This window comes from Scyliorhinus torazame, chromosome 29, assembly GCF_047496885.1.
Source record: "Scyliorhinus torazame isolate Kashiwa2021f chromosome 29, sScyTor2.1, whole genome shotgun sequence".
NCBI lineage: Eukaryota > Metazoa > Chordata > Chondrichthyes > Carcharhiniformes > Scyliorhinidae > Scyliorhinus > Scyliorhinus torazame.
Genome location: NC_092735.1, coordinates 17,273,334 through 17,296,684, shown reverse-complemented (window position 1 = coordinate 17,296,684; position 23,351 = coordinate 17,273,334). Strand labels below are relative to the sequence as shown.

General features: G+C 44.1%; 1 protein-coding gene across 1 annotated transcript in view; it reads right to left on the bottom strand.

Annotated features, from left to right (window-relative positions):
- LOC140403898 (glutamate receptor ionotropic, NMDA 2B-like) overlaps positions 1-23,351 on the bottom strand; it is a 427,700-nt gene that overhangs the window by 191,505 nt on the left and 212,844 nt on the right. Inside the window, exons 5-9 of the mRNA XM_072492121.1 lie at positions 19,722-19,875; positions 18,426-18,551; positions 16,837-17,066; positions 9,667-9,827; positions 7,562-7,749 (exon numbers count right to left, since the gene is read on the bottom strand). Of these exons, the coding sequence (XP_072348222.1) occupies positions 7,562-7,749; positions 9,667-9,827; positions 16,837-17,066; positions 18,426-18,551; positions 19,722-19,875 (859 nt within the window). The remainder of the gene's footprint in view (positions 1-7,561; positions 7,750-9,666; positions 9,828-16,836; positions 17,067-18,425; positions 18,552-19,721; positions 19,876-23,351) is intronic.

Genomic DNA, 23,351 nt, shown 5'->3' with positions numbered 1-23,351 from the left:
ACATTTATCATAGATTATCATAGATTATCATAGAATGTACAGTGCAGAAGGAGGCCATTCAGCCCATCGAGTCTGCACCGGCTCTTGGAAAGAGCATCCTACCCAAGGTCAACACCGCCACCTTATCCCCATAACCCAGTATCCCCACCCAACACTAAGGGCAATTTTGGACACTAAGGGCAATTTATCATGGCCAATCCACCTAACCCGCACATCTTTGGACTGTGGGAGGAAACCGGAGCACTCGGAGGAAACCCACGCACACACGGGGAGGATGTGCAGACTCCGCACAGACAGTGACCCAAGCCAGAATCGAACCTGGGACCCTGGAGCTGTGAAGCAATTGTGCTATCCACAATGCTACCGTGCTGCCCCATTGATATCACACTGTTAGCATATTCATCATTGATATCACACTGTTAGTACATTCATCATTCATATCACACAGTTAGCACATTCATCATTGATATCACACACTGTTTGCACATTTATCATTGATATCACACAGTTGGCAACTTCATCATTGATAGCACATTTATCATTGATATCACACACTGCTAGCACATTCATCATTGATATCACACACAGTTAGCACATTCATCATTGATATCACACACCATTAGCCCATTAATCATTGATATCACACACTGTTAGCACATTCATCATTGATACCACACACTTATAGCCCATTAATCATTGATATCACACACTGTTAGCACATTCACCATTGATAGCACACACTGTTAGCACATTCATCATTGGTATCACATATGTTAACACATTCATGATTGATATCACACTGTTAGCACATTTATCATTGATATCACACACCATTAATCATTGATATCACACACTGTTAGCGCATTCATCATTGATATCACACACCATTAGTCCATTAATCATTGATATCACACACTGTTAGCACATTCATCATTGATATCACACAGTTAGCACCTTCATCATTGATATCACACAGTTAGCACCTTCATCATTGATATCACACAGTTATCACATTCGTCATTGATATCACACAGTTAGGACCTTCATCATTGATATCACACAGTTAGCACACTCATCATTGATATAACACAGTTAGCACATTCATCATTGATATCACACAGTTAGCACATTTATCATTGATATCACACAGTTAGCAACTTCATCATTGATATCACACAGTTAGCAACTTCATCATTGATATCACACAGTTAGCACCTTCATAATTGATATCACACAGTTAGCAACTTCATCATTGATATCACACAGTTAGCACCTTCATCATTGATAGCACATTCATCATTGATATCACACTGTTAGCACATGTATCATTGATATCACACTGTTAGCATATTCATCATTGATATCACACTGTTAGTACATTCATCATTCATATCACACAGTTAGCACATTCATCACTGATATCACACACTGTTAGCACATTTATCATTGATATCACACAGTTGGCAACTTCATCATTGATAGCACATTCATCATTGATATCACACTGTTAGCACATTTATCATTGATATCACACTGTTAGCATATTCATCATTGATATCACATTGTTAGCACATTCATCATTGATATCACACACCATTAGCCCATTAATCATTGATATCACACACTGTTAGCACATTCATCATTGATACCACACACTTATATCCCATTAATCATTGATATCACACACTGTTAGCACATTCACCATTGATAGCACACACTGTTAGCACATTCATCATTGGTATCACATATGTTAACACATTCATGATTGATATCATACTGTTAGCACATTTATCATTGATATCACACTGTTAGCATATTCATCATTGATATCACAGTGTTAGTACATTCATCATTCATATCACACAGTTAGCAAATTCATCATTGATATCACACACTGTTAGCACATTTATCATTGATATCAGACAGTTGGCAACTTCATCATTGAAAGCACATTCATTATTGATATCACACTGTTAGCACATTTATCATTGATATCTCTCACAGTTAGCACATTCATCATTGATAGCACACAGTTACCACCTTCATCATTGATATCACACAGTTAGCACATTCATCATTGATATCACACAGTTAGCACCATCATCATTGATATCACACAGTTAGCACATTCATCATTGATATCACACAGTTAGCACCTTCATCATTGATATCACACTGTTAGCACATTCATCATGGATATCACACAGTTAGCACATTTATTATTGATATCACACAGTTAGCAACTTCATCATTGATATCACACAGTTAGCACCTTCATCATTGATATCACACAGTTAGCACATTTATCATTGATATCACACAGTTAGCACATTTATCATTGATATCACACAGTTAGCACATTTATCATTGATATCACACAGTTAGCAACTTCATCATTGATATCACACAGTTAGCAACTTCATCATTGATATCACACTGTTAGCACATTTATCATTGATATCACACACTGTTAGCGCATTCCTCATTGATATCACACACAGTTAGCATATTCATCATTGATATCACACACTGTTAGCATATTCATCATTGATATCACACTGTTAGCACATTTATCACTGATATCACACTGTTAGCACATTTATCATTGATATCACACAGTTAGCATATTCATCATTGATATCACACACTGTTAGCACATTTATCATTGTTATCACACACAGTTAGCACATTTATCATTGATATCACACAGTTGGCAACTTCATCATTGATAGCACATTCATCATTGATATCACACTGTTAGCACATTTATCATTGATATCACACACTGTTAGCGCATTCATCATTGATATCACATGCATTTAGTACATTCATCATTGATATCACACACTGTTAGCATACTCATCATTGATATCATACACTGTTAGCACATTTATCATTGATGTCACACTGTTAGCACATTTATCATTGATATCACACAGTTAGCATATTCATCATTGACAGCACACACTGTCAGCACATTTATCATTGCTATCACACACAGTTAGCACATTTATCATTGATATCACACAGTTAGCACCTTCATCATTGATATCACACTGTTCGCACATTCATCATTGATATCACACAGTTAGCACATTTATCATTGATATCACACAGTTAGCAACTTCATCATTGATATCACACAGTTAGCACCTTCATCATTGATATCACACAGTTAGCAACATCATCATTGATATCACACAGTTAGCACCTTCATCTTTGATAGCACATTCATCATTGATATCACACTGTTAGCACATTTATCATTGATATCACACTGTTAGCATATTCATCATTGATATCACACTGTTAGTACATTCATCATTCATATCACACAGTTAGCACATTCACCATTGATATCACACACTGTTAGCCCATTCATCATTGATATCACACTGTTAGCACATGTATCATTGATATCACACTGTTAGCATATTCATCATTGATATCACACTGTTAGTACATTGATCATTCATATTTCACAGTTAGCACATTCACCATTGATATCACACACTGTTAGCACATTTATCATTGATATCACACAGTTAGCACCTTCATCTTTGATAGCACATTCATCATTGATATCACACTGTTAGCACATTTATCATTGTTATCACACAGTTAGCATATTCATCATTCACAGCACACACTGTTAGCACATTTATCATTGATATCACACAGTTAGCACCTTCATCATTGATACCACACTGTTAGCACATTCATCATTGATATCACACAGTTAGCACATTTATCATTGATATCACACAGTTAGCAACTTCATCATTGATATCACACAGTTAGCACCTTCATCATTGATATCACACAGTTAGCAACATCATCATTGATATCACACAGTTAGCACCTTCATCATTGATAGCACATTCATCATTGATATCACACTGTTAGCACATTTATCATTGATATCACACTGTTAGCATATTCATCATTGATATCACACTGTTAGTACATTCATCATTCATATCACACAGTTAGCACATTCACCATTGATATCACACACTGTTAGCCCATTCATCATTGATATCACACTGTTAGCACATGTATCATTGATATCACACTGTTAGCATATTCATCATTGATATCACACTGTTAGTACATTGATCATTCATATTTCACAGTTAGCACATTCACCATTGATATCACACACTGTTAGCACATTTATCATTGATATCACACAGTTAGCATATTCATCATTGACAGCACACACTGTTAGCACATTTATCATTGATATCACACACAGTTAGCACATTTATCATTGATATCACACAGTTAGCATATTCATCATTGACAGCACACACTGTTAGCACATTTATCATTGATATCACACACAGTTAGCACATTTATCATTGATATCACACTGTTAGCACATTTATCATTGATATCTCTCACAGTTAGCACATTCATCATTGATAGCACACAGTTAGCACCTTCATCATTGATATCACACAGTTAGCACATTCATCATTGATATCACACAGTTAGCACCTTCATCATTGATATCACACAGTTAGCACATTCATCATTGATATCACACAGTTAGCACCTTCATCATTGATATCACACTGTTAGCACATTCATCATGGATATCACACAGTTAGCACATTTATTATTGATATCACACAGTTAGCACATTTATCATTGATATCACACAGTTAGCACATTTATCATTGATATCACACAGTTAGCAACTTCATCATTGATATCACACAGTTAGCAACTTCATCATTGATATCACACTGTTAGCACATTTATCATTGATATCACACACTGTTAGCGCATTCCTCATTGATATCACACACAGTTAGCATATTCATCATTGATATCACACACTGTTAGCATATTCATCATTGATATCACACTGTTAGCACATTTATCACTGATATCACACTGTTAGCACATTTATCATTGATATCACACAGTTAGCATATTCATCATTGATATCACACACTGTTAGCACATTTATCATTGTTATCACACACAGTTAGCACATTTATCATTGATATCACACAGTTGGCAACTTCATCATTGATAGCACATTCATCATTGATATCACACTGTTAGCACATTTATCATTGATATCACACACTGTTAGCGCATTCATCATTGATATCACACGCAGTTAGTACATTCATCATTGATATCACACACTGTTAGCATACTCATCATTGATATCATACACTGTTAGCACATTTATCATTGATGTCACACTGTTAGCACATTTATCATTGATATCACACAGTTAGCACCTTCATCATTGATATCACATTCATCATTGTAATCACACTGTTAGCACATTTATTATTGATATCACACTGTTAGCATATTCATCATTGATATCACACTGTTAGTACATTCATCATTCATATCACACAGTTAGCACATTCATCATTGATATCACACACTGTTAGCACATTTATCATGAATATCACACAGTTGGCAACTTCATCATTGATAGCACATTCATCATTGATATCACACTGTTAGCACCTTCATCATTGATACCACACTGTTAGCACATTCATCATTGATATCACAGTTAGCACATTTATCATTGATATCACGCAGTTAGCAACTTCATCATTGATATCACACAGTTCGCAACTTCATCATTGATATCACACAGTTAGCAGCTTCATCATTGATATCACACATTTAGCAACTTCATCATTGATATCACACAGTTAGCACCTTCATCTTTGATAGCACATTCATCATTGATATCACACTGTTAGCACATTTATCATTGATATCACACTGTTAGCATATTCATCATTGATATCACACTGTTAGTACATTCATCATTCATATCACACACTGTTAGCACATTTATCATTGATATCACACAGTTGGCAACTTCATCATTGATAGCACATTCATCATTGATATCACACTGTTAGCACATTTATCATTGATATCACACTATTAGCATATTCATCATTGATATCACACTGTTAGTACATTCATCATTCATATCACACAGTTAGCACATTCACCATTGATATCACACACTGTTAGCACATTTATCATTGATATCACACAGTTAGCATATTCATCATTGACAGCACACACTGTTAGCACATTCATCATTGATATCACACTGTTAGCACATTTATCGTTCATATCACACAGTTAGCACATTCATCATTGATATCACACACTGTTCGCACATTTATCATTAATATCACACAGTTGTCAACTTCATCATTGATATCACACAGTTCGCAACTTCATCATTGATATCACACAGTTAGCAGCTTCATCATTGATATCACACAGTTAGCAACTTCATCATTGATATCACACAGTTAGCAGCTTCATCATTGATAGCACATTCATCATTGATATCACACTGTTAGCACATTTATCATTGATATCACACTGTTAGCATATTCATCATTGATATCACACTGTTAGTACATTCATCATTCATATCACACACTGTTAGCACATTTATCATTGATATCACACAGTTGGCAACTTCATCATTGATAGCACATTCATCATTGATATCACACAGTTAGCACATTTATCATTGATATCACACAGTTAGCATATTCATCATTGACAGCACACACTGTTAGCACATTTATCATTGATATCACACACAGTTAGCACATTTATCATTGATATCACACAGTTAGCATATTCATCATTGACAGCACACGCTGTTAGCACATTTATCATTGATATCACACAGTTAGCACATTCATCATTGATATCACACAGTTATCACCTTCATCATTGATAGCACACAGTTAGCACATTCATCATTGATATCACACACTGTTAGCACATTTATCATTAATATCACACAGTTGGCAACTTCATCATTGATAGCACATTCATCATTGATATCACACTGTTAGCACATTTATCATTGTTATCACACAGTTAGCATATTCATCATTGTTATCACACAGTTAGCATATTCATCATTCACAGCACACAGTTAGCAACATCATCATTGATATCACACAGTTAGCACCTTCATCTTTGATAGCACATTCATCATTGATATCACACTGTTAGCACATTTATCATTGATATCACACTGTTAGCATATTCATCATTGATATCACACTGTTAGTACATTCATCATTCATATCACACACAGTTAGCACATTCATCATTGATATCACACACTGTTAGCACATTCATCACTGATACCAAACACAGTTAGCACCTTCATCATTGACAGCACACTCTGATAGCACATTCATCACTGATATCACACAGTTAGCACATTTATCATTGATATCACACACTGTTAGCACATTCATTGACCATTGATATCACACACCATCGACACATTCATCAGTGAGTTAATTCACTGACACTAAACTGTAGCAATACATATTTACTGATATCACACAGCTTCTGTGAAAATTCCCGGTTACATTTTCAAACACCTCTGGTCTAACCGTGTTTCCTGCCACTCATTGCCCACGTTGGCTGCATTCCGGCCTTGCTCAATCCTATTCTGCTCACTGCAGTCTGGTTGTTACGCAGTGGGAGAATGACAAAGGATTAAATTTGCCCTTACCGTCACCAAATAACTGCAGGATGGCCAGGTCCACGGGGCGCTTCCAGCCGCTGCTCTTCTGGATGGCGATCCCATAGCCAGTGGTTGCGAAGACTTTGCCACTGCCAATTGTCACGAGCTTACAGCCTTCATCCCTCCCGGCCATGTAGTTCAGTACAGCTGCATCATAAATAAAAGCATCCAACTTCCTGCAGGGGGACAGACAGGGACCAGAGTTCATGCTTCTGTGGACCATAACCATCCTGAACAACAGAACGATTCTGGTATTCCAGAGAGATCGTAAAGCCTTTACGCAGTGAATCCAGTACTTAGTCATGCTGGCAAAGGTAGCACTCAGTCTGCACATATCAGCCTCCCCATAAATGGCAAGAAGGTGAATGGCCGGTTTAAGTTGCTTCTGATGGTGTGCCTGGAAGGAGGAATGTTGGCCAAGACACCAGGACAGCTCTGCTGCCACCTCCGTTTCTTAATGATAGACTCTGATAGGTGTCTTGGCCAACGTTCCGCCCTCCTGTGACAATGCAGCCTAGATATTCAAAATGGGGCCTCCAAGGGACTCCATCATGTCCTTTCATTGACGTTTACAGCACAGGAAGTCGTTCGGCCCATTGTTTCCACGCCGGTCAACAAAGATCTGATTACATGCATCCCATTTTCCAGACTTGGCCCCCATAGCCCTGGAGGTTACGTCAGTGCAGGCGAATATCTAAATACGTCTCCAATGTAACGAGAGTTTCTGCTTCAATCTCCCTTTCAGGCAGTGAGTTCCAAACTCCCATCCCACTCTGGGTGAAAATATTTCTCCTCAGTTCCCCTCTTAGCCTTCAACCTGTTACCTTAAATCCATGCCTCCTGTTTATTGACCCTCTACTAATGGTAAAAGTTCATAGAACCATGGAATTTACAGTGCAGAAGGAGGCCATTTGGCCCATCGGGTCTGCACCGGCCCTTGGAAAGAAAATGAAATGAAATGAAAATCGTTTATTGTCACAAGTCGGCTTCAAATGAAGTTATTGTGAAAAGCCCCTAGTCGCCACATTCCGGCGCCTGTTCGGGGAGGCTGGTACGGGAATTGAACCGTGCTGCTGGCCTGCCTTGGTCTGCTTTCAAAGCCAGCGATTTAGCCCTGTGCTAAACAGCCCCATTCAAGCACACACCTCCTCCACCCCATCCCCTTAACCCAGTAACCCCAATTAACCTTTTTTTGGACACGAAGGGCAATTTAGCATGGCCAATCCACCTAACCCGCACATCTTTGGACTGTGGGAGGAAACCGGAGCACCCGGAGGAAACCCACGCACACACGGGGAGAACATGCAGACTCCGCACAGACAGTGACCCAAGCCGGGAATCGAACCTGGGGCCCTGGAGTGGTGAAGCAACTGTGCTAACCATTATGCTACTGTGCTGCCCCTGTTCCTTCCTATCCACCCTATGTCCTTCATAATATCATACACCTCTACCAGCCCCCTCTCAACCTTTGCTGCTCCAAGTCCTCTTGTGACTTATGAACAAATTACTTCTGTTGTCACCGATGAAAAAAGCATGTTTACTGCAAGGGTTTCCTTTGGCAATGCCTTTAAGAAGATTCAGAGAGTCAGAAATAAAAACACAAAATGTGGGCAAAACTCTTATTTAATAAGAAAGGTTTAACTATAGTACGCTACTCCTTCACCCCACCTATATCATTACAGCTGTGCACAGGTTTTTAAGGATAACACAAGATACAAATGGTCCCCTGTACTCTAATGTTCTCACTCAGCTCACAGTCCATGTAAACCAACAGGTCAACTGTGGTCAGATGCACCACATTCTGAAATCAAGTGGCAGATGCCACCCAATACAACTTGCAAGGATTTCATGTCAAATCCTCCCCAGATGTTTGTCACACTGAGACAACTACACTCACTGGCACTGTGCCTACCACACAAGTGTTTCCAAACTCCATCCTCAAGAATTTGCCTGTAGGATGAGACTAGCACGCATGGGAATCAACAGTATTGTAACAACGATGCTCTTCCCAGGACAAAACCCAACAAATATATGAGCTACTTTGTGACGCGACCAAAAGTCCCACCAGGAATTCAATGGCACAGAATTCTTACCCTGCCTTCAGGCTCACTAATGCGTCGAGCACCGACTTCTGGTTGTACTTAGTCATGTAGCTGTGCATTTCAAAGTAATTGTTCCGGATGTTTCTCTCCGTGCTTCCATTGGGGACCGTCCCAAACCGGAAAGGGGGAGAAAAGTCATTTGGTCTTTGAAACTGGGAAGAGAAAAAGGCACACTGTCACTGGCCGAGGTTGAGGTATATCCGCAAAGAAAATCACACGGCGCCTCGCACACGCACACAGGTCACGGTCGTGTGATTTGATTAGGAATCCAGCGGCCTGGACGAATAAGAAATTGGCATCTGGAAGCGTGACCATCGTGAAGTTGATAGATTGTCACAAAAGCCCCGTTAGTTTACCCATTGGTTTAAGCTTCTATCTGTATCTACCCCATAGGTGACTCCAGGCCCACAGTAGCATGGTTGACTCTTAACTGCCTCCTGAGGTGACCCAAAAGCCACGCAGTGCTAACAATAACAATAATGTGACATTTAAACGGAAAGTACTGGAAACACTAGGCGAGAGACAGAGTTAACGCTTTGATTCCAATCTAACTCTTCATCTCAATAACATTTATTTATATAAGATCTTTAACATAAAATGTTCTGAGGTACTTCACAAGAGCAATACTGAATCGAATTTCACATTTCAAATATTAGACCCAATTACCAAAAGCGTAGTCAAAGAATGGGGTTAAACAAGCCTCTTCATATATACGTAACATCTCATACACTTTGAATACTGAAAAAAAAAAGCCAGGACAGACAGAGTTGTCATCTCTGGTTTGTTGCTGGTGCCACGTGATAGCGAGGCTAGGAATAGGGAGAGAGTGCAGTTGAACACGTGGCTGCAGGAATGGTGTAGGAGGGAGGGCTTCAGGTATTTGGATAATTGGAGCGCATTCTGGGGAAGGTGGGACCTGTACAAGCAGGACGGGTTGCATCTGAACCAGAGGGGCACCAATATCCTGGGAGGGAGGTTTTCTAGTACTCTTCGGGAGGGTTTAAACCAATTTGGCAGGGGAATGGGAACCGGATTTGTAGTCCAGCAACTAAGGTAGCCGATATTCAGGACGCCAAAGCGTGTAATAAGGCAGTGGGGAAGGGAACACTGACAAAGGAGAGTACTTGCAGGCTCGGAAATGGGTTGAAGTGTGTATACTTCAACGCAAGAAGCATCAGGAATAAGGTGGGTGAACTTAAGGCATGGATCGGTACTTGGGACTACGATGTGGTGGCCATCACGGAAACTTGGATAGAAGAGGGGCAGAAATGGTTGTTGGGGGTCCCTGGTTATAGATGTTTCAATAAGATTAGGGAGGGTGGTAAAAGAGGTGGGGGGGGGTGGCATTATTAATTAGAGATAGTATAACAGCTGCAGAAAGGCAGTTCGAGGAGTATCACCCTATTGAGGTAGTATGGGTTGAAGTCAGAAATAGGAAAGGAGCAGTCTCTGAATAGTAGCAGAGATGTGGAGGAACAGATTGGGAAACAGATTTTGGAAAGGTGCAGAAGTCATAGGGTAGTAGTCATGGGCGACTTTAACTTCCCAAATATTGAGTGGGAACTCTTGAGATCAAATAGTTTGGATGGGGTGGTGTTTCTGCAGTGTGTCCAGGAAGCTTTTCTAACACAGTATGTAGATTGTCCGACCAGAGGAGGGGCAATATTGGATTTAGTACTGGGTAATGAACCAGGGCAAGTGATAGATTTGTTAGTGGGGGAGCATTTTGGAGATAGTGACCACAATTCTGTGACTTTCACTTTAGTAATGGAGAGGGATAGGTACGTGCAACAGGGCAAGGTTTACAATTGGGGGAAGGGTAAATACGATGTTGTCAGACAAGAATTGAAGTGCATAAGTTGGGAACATAGGCTGGCAGGGAAGGACACAAGTGAAATGTGGAAATTGTTCAGGGAACAGGTGCTACGTGTCCTTGATATGTGTGTCCCTGTCAGGCAGGGAAGAGATGGTCGAGTGAGGGAACCATGGTTGACAAGAGAGGTTGAATGTCTTGTTAAGAGGAAAAAGGTGACTTATGTAAGGCTGAGGAAACAAGGTTCAGACAGGGCATTGGAGGGATACAAGATAGCCAGGGAACTGAAGAAAGGGATTAGGAGAGCTAAGAGAGGGCATGAACAATCTTTGGCGGGTAGGATCAAGGAAAACCCCAAGGCCTTTTACACATATGTGAGAAATATGAGAATGACTAGAGCGAGGGTAGGTCCGATCAAGGACAGTAGCGGGAGATTGTGTATTGAGTCTGAAGAGATAGGAGAGGTCTTGAACGAGTACTTTTCTTCTGTATTTACAAATGAGAGGGGCGATATTGTTGGAGAGGACAGTGTGAAACAGATTGGTAAGCTCGAGGAAATACTTGTTAGGAAGGAAGATGTGTTGGGCATTTTGAAAAACTTGAGGATAGACAAGTCCCCCGGGCCTGACGGGATATATCCAAGGATTCTATGGGAAGCAAGAGATGAAATTGCAGAGCCGTTGGCAATGATCTTTTCGTCCTCACTGTCAACAGGGGTGGTACCAGGGGATTGGAGAGTGGCGAATGTCGTGCCCCTGTTCAAAAAAGGGACTAGGGATAACCCTGGGAATTACAGGCCAGTTAGTCTTACTTCGGTGGTAGGCAAAGTAATGGAAAGGGTACTGAAGGATAGGATTTCTGAGCATCTGGAAAGACACTGCTTGATTAGGGACAGTCAGCATGGATTTGTGAGGGGTAGGTCTTGCCTTACAAGTCTTATTGAATTCTTTGAGGAGGTGACCAAGCATGTGGATGAAGGTAAAGCAGTGGATGTAGTGTACATGGATTTTAGTAAGGCATTTGATAAAGTTCCCCATGGTAGGCTTATGCAGAAAGTAAGGAGGCATGGGATAGTGGGAAATTTGGCCAGTTGGATAACGAACTGGCTAACCGATAGAAGTCAGAGAGTGGTGGTGGATGGCAAATATTCAGCCTGGATCCCAGTTACCAGTGGCGTACCACAGGGATCAGTTCTGGGTCCTCTGCTGTTTGTGATTTTCATTAATGACTTGGATGAGGGAGTTGAAGGGTGGGTCAGTAAATTTGCAGACGAAAGGAAGATTGGTGGAGTTGTGGATAATAAGGAGGGCTGTTGTCGGCTGCAAAGAGACATTGATAGGATGCAGAGCTGGGCTGAGAAGTGGCAGATGGAGTTTAACCCTGAAAACTATGAGGTTGTCCATTTTGGAAGGACAAATATGAATGCGGAATACAGGGTTAACGGTAGAGTTCTTGGCAATGTGGAGGAGCAGAGAGATCTTGGGGTCTATGTTCATACATCTTTGAAAGTTGCCACTCAAGTGGATAGAGCTGTGAAGAAGGCCTATGGTGTGCTCGCGTTCATTAACAGAGGGATTGAATTTAAGAGCCGTGAGGTGATGATGCAGCTGTAGAAAACTTTGGTAAGGCCACATTTGGAGTACTGTGTACAGTTTTGGTCGCCTCATTTTAGGAAGGATGTGGAAGCTTTGGAAAAGGTGCAAAGAAGATTTACCAGGATGTTGCCTGGAATGGAGAGTAGGTCTTACGAGGAAAGGTTGAGGGTGCTAGGCCTTTTCTCATTAGAACGGAGAAGGATGAGGGGCGACTTGATAGAGGTTTATAAGATGATATGGGGAATAGATAGAGTAGACAGTCAGAGACTTTTTCCCCGGGTGGAACAAACCATTACAAGGGGACATAAATTTAAGGTGAAAGGTGGAAGATATAGGAGGGATATCAGAGGTAGGTTCTTTACCCAGAGAGTAGTGGGGGCATGGAATGCACTGCCTGTGGAAGTAGTTGAGTCGGAAACATTAGGGACCTTCAAGCAGCTATTGGATAGGTACATGGATTACGGTAAAATTATATAGTGTAGATTTATTTGTTCTCAAGGGCAGCACGGTAGCATTGTGGATAGCACAATTGCTTCACAGCTCCAGGGTCCCAGGTTCGATTCCGGCTTGGGTCACTGTCTGTGCGGAGTCTGCACATCCTCCCCGTGTCTGAGTGGGTTTCCTCCGGGTGCTCCGGTTTCCTCCCACAGTCCAAAGATGTGCGGGTTAGGTGAATTGGCCAATGATAAATTGCCCTTAATGTCCAAATTGCCCTTGGTGTTGGGTGGAAGTGTTGAGTTTGGGTAGGGTGCTCTTTCCAAGAGCCGGTGCAGACTCAAAGGGCCGAATGGCCTCCTTCTGCACTGTAAATTCAATGATAATCTATGATTAATCTAGGACAAAGGTGCGGCACAATATCGTGGGCCGAAGGGCCTGTTCTGTGCTGTATTTTCTATGTTCTATGTTCTATGGTCCCCTTATCCAAGGAAAGATATGCCGGCATTGGAGGCAGTCCAGAGAAGGTTCACGGGGTTGATCCTGGGTTTGGGGGATTTTCTTATGAGGATGGGTTGAGTAGATCGGATCTGTGGTCAGTGGAGTTTAGAAGAATGCGAGGCGACCTTATTAAGACACAGAGGATTCTCAGGAGGTATGACAGGGTAGATGCTGAGAGGTTGTTTCCCCTTGTGGGAGAGTCTAGGACCAGAGGGCATAATCTCAGAGTAAGGGGTTCGCCCATTCAAGGCAGAGGATGTTGCAGCTATGTAGAACCTTAGTTATGCCACACTTGGATTTCACAGGTCACTGAAAGGGGCAACACAGGTGGATAAGGTAGTCAAGGAGGCATACGGCATGCTTGCCTTCATTGGCCGGGGCATTGAGTATAAGAATTGGCAATTCATGTTGCAGCTGTATAGAACCTTGGTTAGGCCACACTTGGAGAATAGTGTTCAATTCTGGTCGCCACACTACCAGAAGGATGTGGAGGCTTTAGAGAGGGTGCAGAAGAGATTTACCAGAATGTTGCCTGGTATGGAGGGCATTAGCTATGAGGAGCGGTTGAATAAACTCGGTTTGTTCTCACTGGAACAACGGAGGTTGAGGGACGACCTGATAGAGGTCTACAGAATTATGAGGGGCATAGACAGAGTGGATAGTCAGAGGCTTTTTCCCAGGGTAGAGGGGTCAATTACAAGGGGGCATAGGTTTAAGGTGCGAGGGGCAAGGTTTAGAGGAGATGTACGAGGCAAGTTTTTTACACAGTGGGTAGTGGGTGCCTGGAACTCGCTGCCGGAGGAGGTGGTGGAAGCAGGGACGATAGTGACATTTAAGTGGCATCTTGACAAATACATGAATAAGATGGGAATAGAGGGATACGGACCCAGGAAGTGTAGAAGATTTTAGTTTAGTCGGGCAGCATGGTCGGCACGGGCTTGGAGGGCCTGTTCCTGTGCTGTACTTTTCTTTGTTCTTTGTTCTTGAGAGGGTAGTGAATCTGTGGAATTCTTTACCGCAGAGAACTGCAGGGGCTGGATTGTTAAGTATGTTGAAGGCTGAGATACACAGATTTTTAATCAGTGAAATAATCAAAGGTTACGGGGGAGAAGGCGGGAAAGTGAAGTTGAGGATTCTCACATCAGATCAGTCATGATCTCATTGAATGGCGGAGCAGACTCGATGGGCCGAATGGCCTACTTCTAATCCTACGGTCTGGTGGTCTTAAAGGAGGGAAGAGAGCGAAGAGATGTACAGGGAGAGAATTCCAGGCAGCATAAGACACGGCCGCCGTGTAGCGATTGAAATCGGGAAGCTCAGGAGGTCAGAACAGGAGTAGAATAAATATCTTGGGAGGGTTGGAGGAGTTGAGAGGGATAAAGAGGGCTGAGGCCGGAGGGGTTTAGAGGGATAAAGACAGGTGAGGCCCCAAAGCAATTTGGAAACAAAGGTGAGAATTTGAAAACTGAGGAATTTCTTAACCAGAAGTTAATAGTTCAGTGAGCAAAGATAAACAAAGCTGGAGGAGCCGACAAAGAAGGCCCACCTCGACCTTTTCAGGGACACAAGAGAGGCAGGTGCACAGAATGCCAGCCTTACCAGCAAGATCAGAAAGAAGAATAAAATAAACACATGGGAAGAAATCTGAGCTTAACCAAATTGTCAAAGTTTAAGGGGAGTCACATGGAGCCGAATGGTGTTGCATCCAATCCCATGCGTGTCCAACACAGTGAATTCAGTCGCAATTATTCCAATGGTTTCGCTTCCCCACTGACTATATGGGAGGGACTTTCCACCACCCCCCACCACCCACGCCGGCAGCTTGTCATTGGCCAACAGCAGGATCTGCCAGCAGTGATGATGCCAACGGTGTTTTACATTGTCCACTGGCCGCACGGCCAGCAGCGGGATGAGAAGGTCCCACCTGCGGGAAATGCCGGAAGACTCAGTGCTGCGTTCCACTCGCAAAGGCAGACACCCAGCCCATAGAATCCATGGAACCCCTACAGTGCAGAAGGAGGCCATTCAGCCCATCGAGTCTGCCCCGACCCTGCAAAAGAGCACTCTACTCGTTCCTGTCCATGTTGCCCAACCCCCAATTGCCCTTGAACTCAATGGTTTGCTGGGCCTATTCAGAGGGAGCAATTAAGAGTGAGCCACATTGCTGCGGGTCTGGAGTCACATGTTGGGCCAGGCCGGCTAAAGAAAGGACGGATTGGGCAGCAGGGTAGCATTGTGGATAGCACAATTGCTTCACAGCTCCAGGGTCCCAGGTTCGATTCCGGCTTGGGTCACTGTCTGTGCGGAGTCTGCACATCCTCCCCGTGTGTGCGTGGGTTTCCTCCGGGTGCTCCGGTTTCCTCCCACAGTCCAAAGATGTGCAGGTTAGGTGGATTGGCCATGATAAATTGCCCTTAGTGTCCAAAATTGCCCTTAGTGTTGGGTGGGGTTACTGGGTTATGGGGATAGGGTGGAGGTGTGGACCTTGGGTAGGGTGCTCTTTCCAAGAGCCGGTGCAGACTCGATGGGCTGAATGGCCTCCTTCTGCACGGTAAATTCTATGACAGATTTCCTTCCCAAAAAACGGCATTAGTGAGCCAGGCGGGTTGTCAGGAAAGTCGTCATGGTCACCATTACAGAAAGTACCTTTCAATCCCCGACTATACTAATTGAATTAAAATTCCACCAGCTGCCGTGATGCGGTTTCGAGCCACCGCGCGCACCCCCCCCCCCCCCCCAACCCCACCCGGGCCTTAAAATGGTCACCCGGCCATTCTTGTGCATTTGGCCATGACTGGAGGCGGGCCGGAATCTTACCTTCTTGTCGCTGAGGCCTGAGACCTGGTCCACGTATTCCTCTTGGATCATGAAGGCAGCAAGGTTGGCAGTGTAGCTGGCCAGGAAGATCACAGCGAAGAAGGCCCAGACCGACACCATAATCTTGCTGGTCGTTCCCTTCGGGTTCTGCACCGGCACCGAGTTGTTGAAAACCAGGCCCCAGAGCAGCCAGATGGCTTTGCCGATGGTGAAAGAAGGCCCTCCCGGTTCTGCGGCACAAGATACAGGGGGGGAAGCACAACGGTTTGAGGGCTGCGGTAAGAGTCGCTCATCATACTGCCAATGCGGCCAATATGTACTGGAGCGGTGACCATGAGCGTGGACTGAGGGAGATCATAGTTCTCTAGCTTAAATGTGAAACCAGCTGGCAGGCCCGGGGACTAGATTTTAACTATTGGCTGACCATTTCGGGTGTTCCAAGTATCTCTGTGGCTCGCGGTTCAGCAGCGGTGAAGGGAAACGGTCCTGGGCGTGTGTTACACGCTTAAGACCATCTCATAGAAGAGAGGATCTAAGTGTTATATTACTCTTTGGCAATACATTGTTACTCTTTGCTTCGTAATCCAGAATGGTCTGATGGTCCAATTTTGAAGAAATCACCAATCCTTAACTTAAAGTAAAACTGATTTATTGAATAACGGTTGATTAATATTGAGTTTGCACAATCCAGAGAACTATAACTAGTAATCAAGTAATCTGCTGACCACACAGATCTCCTGTCTGTCTGTCATACCCATTTGATTTGTAGGGAAACCTGTAACCCGATGTCAAAAACAGCCTCCTCTGCCCTCTTCACCATGGCAACTTGGAATGCATTAACCTTGTGTCCAGGTAGAAATGATTCACTATACCTGATCCCAATGCCCTTTCATATTAGAAGTAAATGGGCAGCTTACAGCACAGCTGTTTGAAACTTGATACCTTCAACACCTTTCTGGGACTTTGGGAGACTCCGAGTCTACACAATTGTGAACTCAGAGACTGCTGCCATTGTCGTCAACCTTGCATCTTCCTCCCAATAAAACAATCTAAGCCTTCATTTGATAACCAGACCACCTCGTCTTACTGCCAGGCAGGCTTTGGAACAGGTCACATGACACCCTTCATTTACTCTAAATTTAAAGATAAAGTCAAAAACATACTCATCATATAAACCTCTCAATTGTAACAACAGCTACTCAAGACTGAAGGCTGGAATGTGGATTTTTGGGTGGATTACGTGGAGAATAACATTAACCCGGAGTGAGTTACAGATGGGGATGTAATCTAGGGGTGCTGGATAGAGAAAGGCAGATACTTGAGTGAGGTACAGGGTGGAATTTAATCACAGGGTTTGGGTGGGTTGTTCATGGAATAATAGATTGGAATTAATTGAGAGAGTTCGATAGGCAGATTTGGATTGTAATAGATTCCAACAGTTCTACCCATCACTTCAGGTAAGATCTATAAAGTACATTTATTTGTTGGCATTCTGAAATTGGGTTAAGGGTCAAGCCCAGTTCTAAGATGCTTTATACACCGGTTAAGAGAATGGGTGAGAGATCATTGACACAAAAGCAGCAGCTTACCCCTTCCATCGGCCAGACACCGGTTATATCCCACCGGGCTGAAGTATTCAAAGACGAAAACTGCAACAGCCGAAACAATCAGGAGCATGACGAACATCATCACCCAGACATCGGCACTGAACGGCTCTGCGGCAGCGAAAAACCAAGTGTTAGAGTCCATGACCTTAACAGTTCAAACATTAACCCTCTCTCCTCCAAATCAGTGTCACAACAGAAAGTTGTGCTAATGCTCGCATTCCTAGCATTGTTTGGCATCTTTGAATTTGTCTATATATGTGTTTCTGGAACAGACCTCTTCATTCACCTGAGGAAGGAGCAGCGCTCCGAAAGCTAGTGACATCGAAACAAACCTGTTGGACTTTAACCTGGTGTTGTAAGACTTCGTACTGAACAGAAAGTTCAACAGCGAATGTCCTTGAGAATCTGAATACCCTATCAGCGACATTCATAGAATCCCTACAGTGCGGAAGGAGACCATTCGGCCCATTGAGCCTCTGAAAGAGTACCTACGCAGGTCCACCCCCCCCGCCCCCCCCCCCCCCCCCCACCCCCACCCCCCCGCCCCCGCCTCTTCAACCCCACCTAGCCTGCACATCTTTGGACACAGAGGGGTAATTTAGCACGGCCAATTCCCCTAACCTGCACACCTTTTCGACTCGCATTTGTTTTCAATCATACGAACATGGGCTGTATCTTAAGAGAGAAGATTGAAACTTCTTGCTGAGGTGAAGTACAGTTAGGCCGAGGGGAGAGAAATTGTTTTTTCTCAAATTCATTCTCGGGTTACGGACATCGCTGGCATTTGTTAATGACTTATTGTGGAAAGGAAGCCTTCAGCCAAACTCCCGTTGTGGAACGGAGTCGCTCTGCGGAAAAAGCTTTCTCAGGTCAACTCCGGGCCTTTGATTGGTTTCCCCCGGGTCACGTGACTCTATTAGCCGATTGCCCCTTAAAGGGGCCAGGCACCACGGGTTTCGAAAATCTCTGGGGATGACGATCAGGTGAAGGCAGGGCACTTATCAAGTGAAATGGCCGTGGTTACTGAGTGTCAAAGGGAAATGCTCGATTTAGCCGCGAACTGAGGTGACCCAAGTATGGGTTGTACCAGCCTCGTATTTCCTGTACCAGCCTCCCCGAGCAGGCGCCGGAATGTGGCGACTTGGGGCTTTTCACAGTAACTTCATTGAAGCCTACTTGTGACAATAAGCGATTATTATTATTATGACCTTTAACCGCTCAAACAAAATGGAGGTCCATTGAACTTCAACCCACAGACTGAAGCCAATCAGCAGTTACCCAGAAACGCAGAGGGTGACACAGTTCCATTGCTCCGTGACACCATAACGCTGATCCCAGTCTCGATGAAAGGGACTGAGAAATCCACCACCTCCGATCGTTCTTCATTAATGGTCAGCGAGCCTACCGCCATTTGTGCCTTCTTCCGTACCACCTGGCAACAGAAACGAGTACTGTTAGAAAGGTGAACATCAGTTACGTCGCAGTTACAACCCGCTATGTGCACGTGTTGCCTTTGGTTCCCAGGTGCTCTGTTACCCATCCCATCAGCCGCGAAATGTGGTCCCCTGGAACACTTACACGTAACAATTAGTTCCTAGTGAATTAGTTCCTAGTTATTTACAGATAACACAATATATAACACAATCCACTCCCAACAATCTGTGAATTGGTACAACTGAATATCATAAGGATTTATAGTGTAGACAGATTGCACTAAATTCATATTAGCTTGCATATCATAGATCATAGAACATAGAACAGAGATCATTAAATGTTTTTAAGATAAAGATAGATCTTTTTTTGAAGAATAAAGGGATTAAGGGTTATATTGTTCGGGCCGGAAAGTGGAGCTGAGTCCACAAAAGATCAACCATGATCTCATTAAATGGCGGAGCAGGCTCGAGGGGCCAGATGGCCTACTCCTGCTCCTAGTTCTTATGTTCTTATGTTCTTAGAACATACAGTGCAGAAGGAGGCCACTCGGCCCATTGAGTCTGCACCGACACACTTAAGCCCTCACTTTCACCCTATCACCGTAACCCAATAACCCCTCCTAACCTTTTTTGGACACTAACGGCAATTTAGCACGGCCAATCCACCTAACCTGCAGATCTTTGGACTGTGGGAGGAAACCGGAGCACCCGGAGGAAACCCACGCACACACGGGGAGGACGTGCGGACTCCGCACAGACAGTGACCCAGCGGGGAATTGAACCTGGGAGCCTGGCGCTGTGAAGCCACAGTGCTAGCCACTTGTGTTACCTTGCTGCCCCTGGTTAAAAGGTTAAGAGGTGATATAATTGGCTCTTTACAGAGGGATGACCGACAATAAACAGCGAGGAAACAGGCCATTCAGCCCAGCCAATGCCGGTGTTGGTGCACCACTTGAGCTTCCTCCCGTCTTTCCTCATCTAAATCTATCCCTCTACTCACTTCTCCCTCTCAGGCTTGTTTAGCGACGCCTTCAGTGCATCTTACGCTATTCACAAGATGATTAAGGGAATTGTAGCTCTTCAGCTCACAGCCGGGTTTTTAGTCCAGATTCTGAGGCATTCGGAGAGAAATGAGTGGGTGGGATTTACACCGTCACTCTGGTGGAACAAGGCCTAATAGGGGCCAGCAAGGCCAGCTCCACAGAGATCGGGGCACCATCCTTAAGGGGCGCCCCGTTCAGCCTCCCCCCACCCCCACAGACACGAAGGACGTCCCTCACAAGCATCGGGGGCACCCTTCCATAATAATAATCTTTATTATTGTCACAAGTAGGTTTACATTAACACTGCAATGAAGTTACTGTGAAAATCCCCTAGTCGCCACATTCCGGCGCCTGTTCGGGTACACAGAGGGAGAATTCAGAATGTCCAATTCACCTAACAGCACGTCTTTCGGGACTTGTGGGAGGAAACTGGAGCACCCGGAGGAAACCCACACGGACACAGGGAGAACGCGCAGATTCCGCACGGACAGTAACCCGAGCCGGCTCGACCCTGGGACCCAGGCGCTGTGAAGCAACAGTGCTAACCACTGTGCTAACGTGCTGCCCAATCTCACAATGCCAACATAGAAGCACCTGCCCCCCCCCTCCACAATGCCAACATGAGGGCACCCCCAGCTTTGCAATTTCAGGGGCAATCTCTCCCCAAACTCTCCCCCCCTCACCCCACGTGTCCCCCGCCGCCCCCCCCCCCCCAACACAGTACTGCAATATCAGTGGCAATCTCCCACCTCTCCCCAAAGTACCCCCTCTCCTCTCCCATCCCCTGCACTGCTGTCTCAGGGGTTGTGTCCCCCCCCCCCCCCACTCACAGGGTATTAGCCCTCCCCTACACACATAAGGGGGATTGTGCCAACCTGTGCCAGGGCACTGCCCGCCACGTCCCTCTCCCCCGTGGGTGAGAATGTGGAACTCAGTCCGCATTCGCACTGCTCTCCTAAATTCTTTGTTTGAAGCACATCGTTAACGCTTCTCTTGCGTTCAACTACAAGAGGCCGCAGGAGACGAGAAAGCAGGATGGGCTGTAAATCTAGCTGCCAACGTTCGATAATACATTGGGGGGAGGGCGCTGAAGAATATTAAGGAAACATTTGGATTTTTACGACACTCCAGCAGTATTTGTAGTTATCTTGCCCTTTCCCTCTGAATTCAATATCCGAAATTGCCGTGGAAGCGTTTGAACTCATCACCTGTGGACGAGGCGACCCTTGCCCTTGGGGAAGGACACCCGTCAGTCAATCTGGATTTCCTTCCATCTCCGCAGCACTTTCCCACCACAACGATTATTAAGGTTTTCATAGAATAGATCATAGAGTTTACAGTGCAGAAGGAGGCCATTCGGCCCATCGGGTCTGCACCGGCTCTTGGAAAGAGCACCCCACTGAAGCCCACGCCTCCACCCTGTCCCCGTAACCCGGCAACCCCACCGAACCTAAGGGGAATTTAGCATGGCCAATCCACCTAACCCTGCACATCTTTGGACCGTGGGAGGAAACCGGAGCACCCGGAGGAAACCCACGCAGACACGGGGAGAACGTGCAGACTCCGCACAGACAGTGACCCAAACCGGGAATCGATTTTCTTTTTTTTTTTAAATGACTTTTTTCCGCTTAATCGTCATCAGGTCATTGGTAAACTTTTGTTTTATAAAACAGCATGTCTGCATTATTTGGACACTGACTAGTTTTCTGCCAAATTTGACATTACTAAACCAGCAACCTTTATTGGCATCTTAGAACATGAGAACTAGGAGCAGGAGGAGGCCATTCGGCCCCTCGAGACCGCTCCGCCATTCAATACGATCATGGCTGGTCTCCTCTCGGCCTTCACTCCACCGTCCTGCCCGTTCTCCATAACCCTTCAACTCATCACCAATTAAAAATCTGTCCATCCCCTCCTTAAATTTACTCAATGTCCCAGCATCCATCACACTCCGCGGTAGTGAATTCACAGATTCACGACTCTTTGAGAGAAGTAATTTCTCCTCATCTCTGTTTTAACTCTGCTACTCCTTGTCCTAAAACTATGACCTCTCCTTCTAGACTATCCCACAAGAGGAAGCATCCACTCCATGTCTACTTTCTCAATACCTTTTATCATTTTATGTACCTGAATTAGATCCCCTATCATTCTCCTGAACCTGAGAGATTATAGGCTTAAACTGCTCAATCGCTCTTCACAAGATTCATAGAATTTACAGTGCAGAAGGAGGCCATTCGGCCCATCGAGTCTGCACCAGCTCTTTGAAAGAGCACCCCACCCAATCCCACACCTCCACCCTATCCCCATAATCCAGTAACCCCACCCAACACTAAGGGCACACGCCTCATCTCTGCAATCAATCTAGTGAACCTCCCCTGAACTGCCTCAAATGCAACTACATCCCTCCCCAAATAAGGGGACCAAAACTGTAC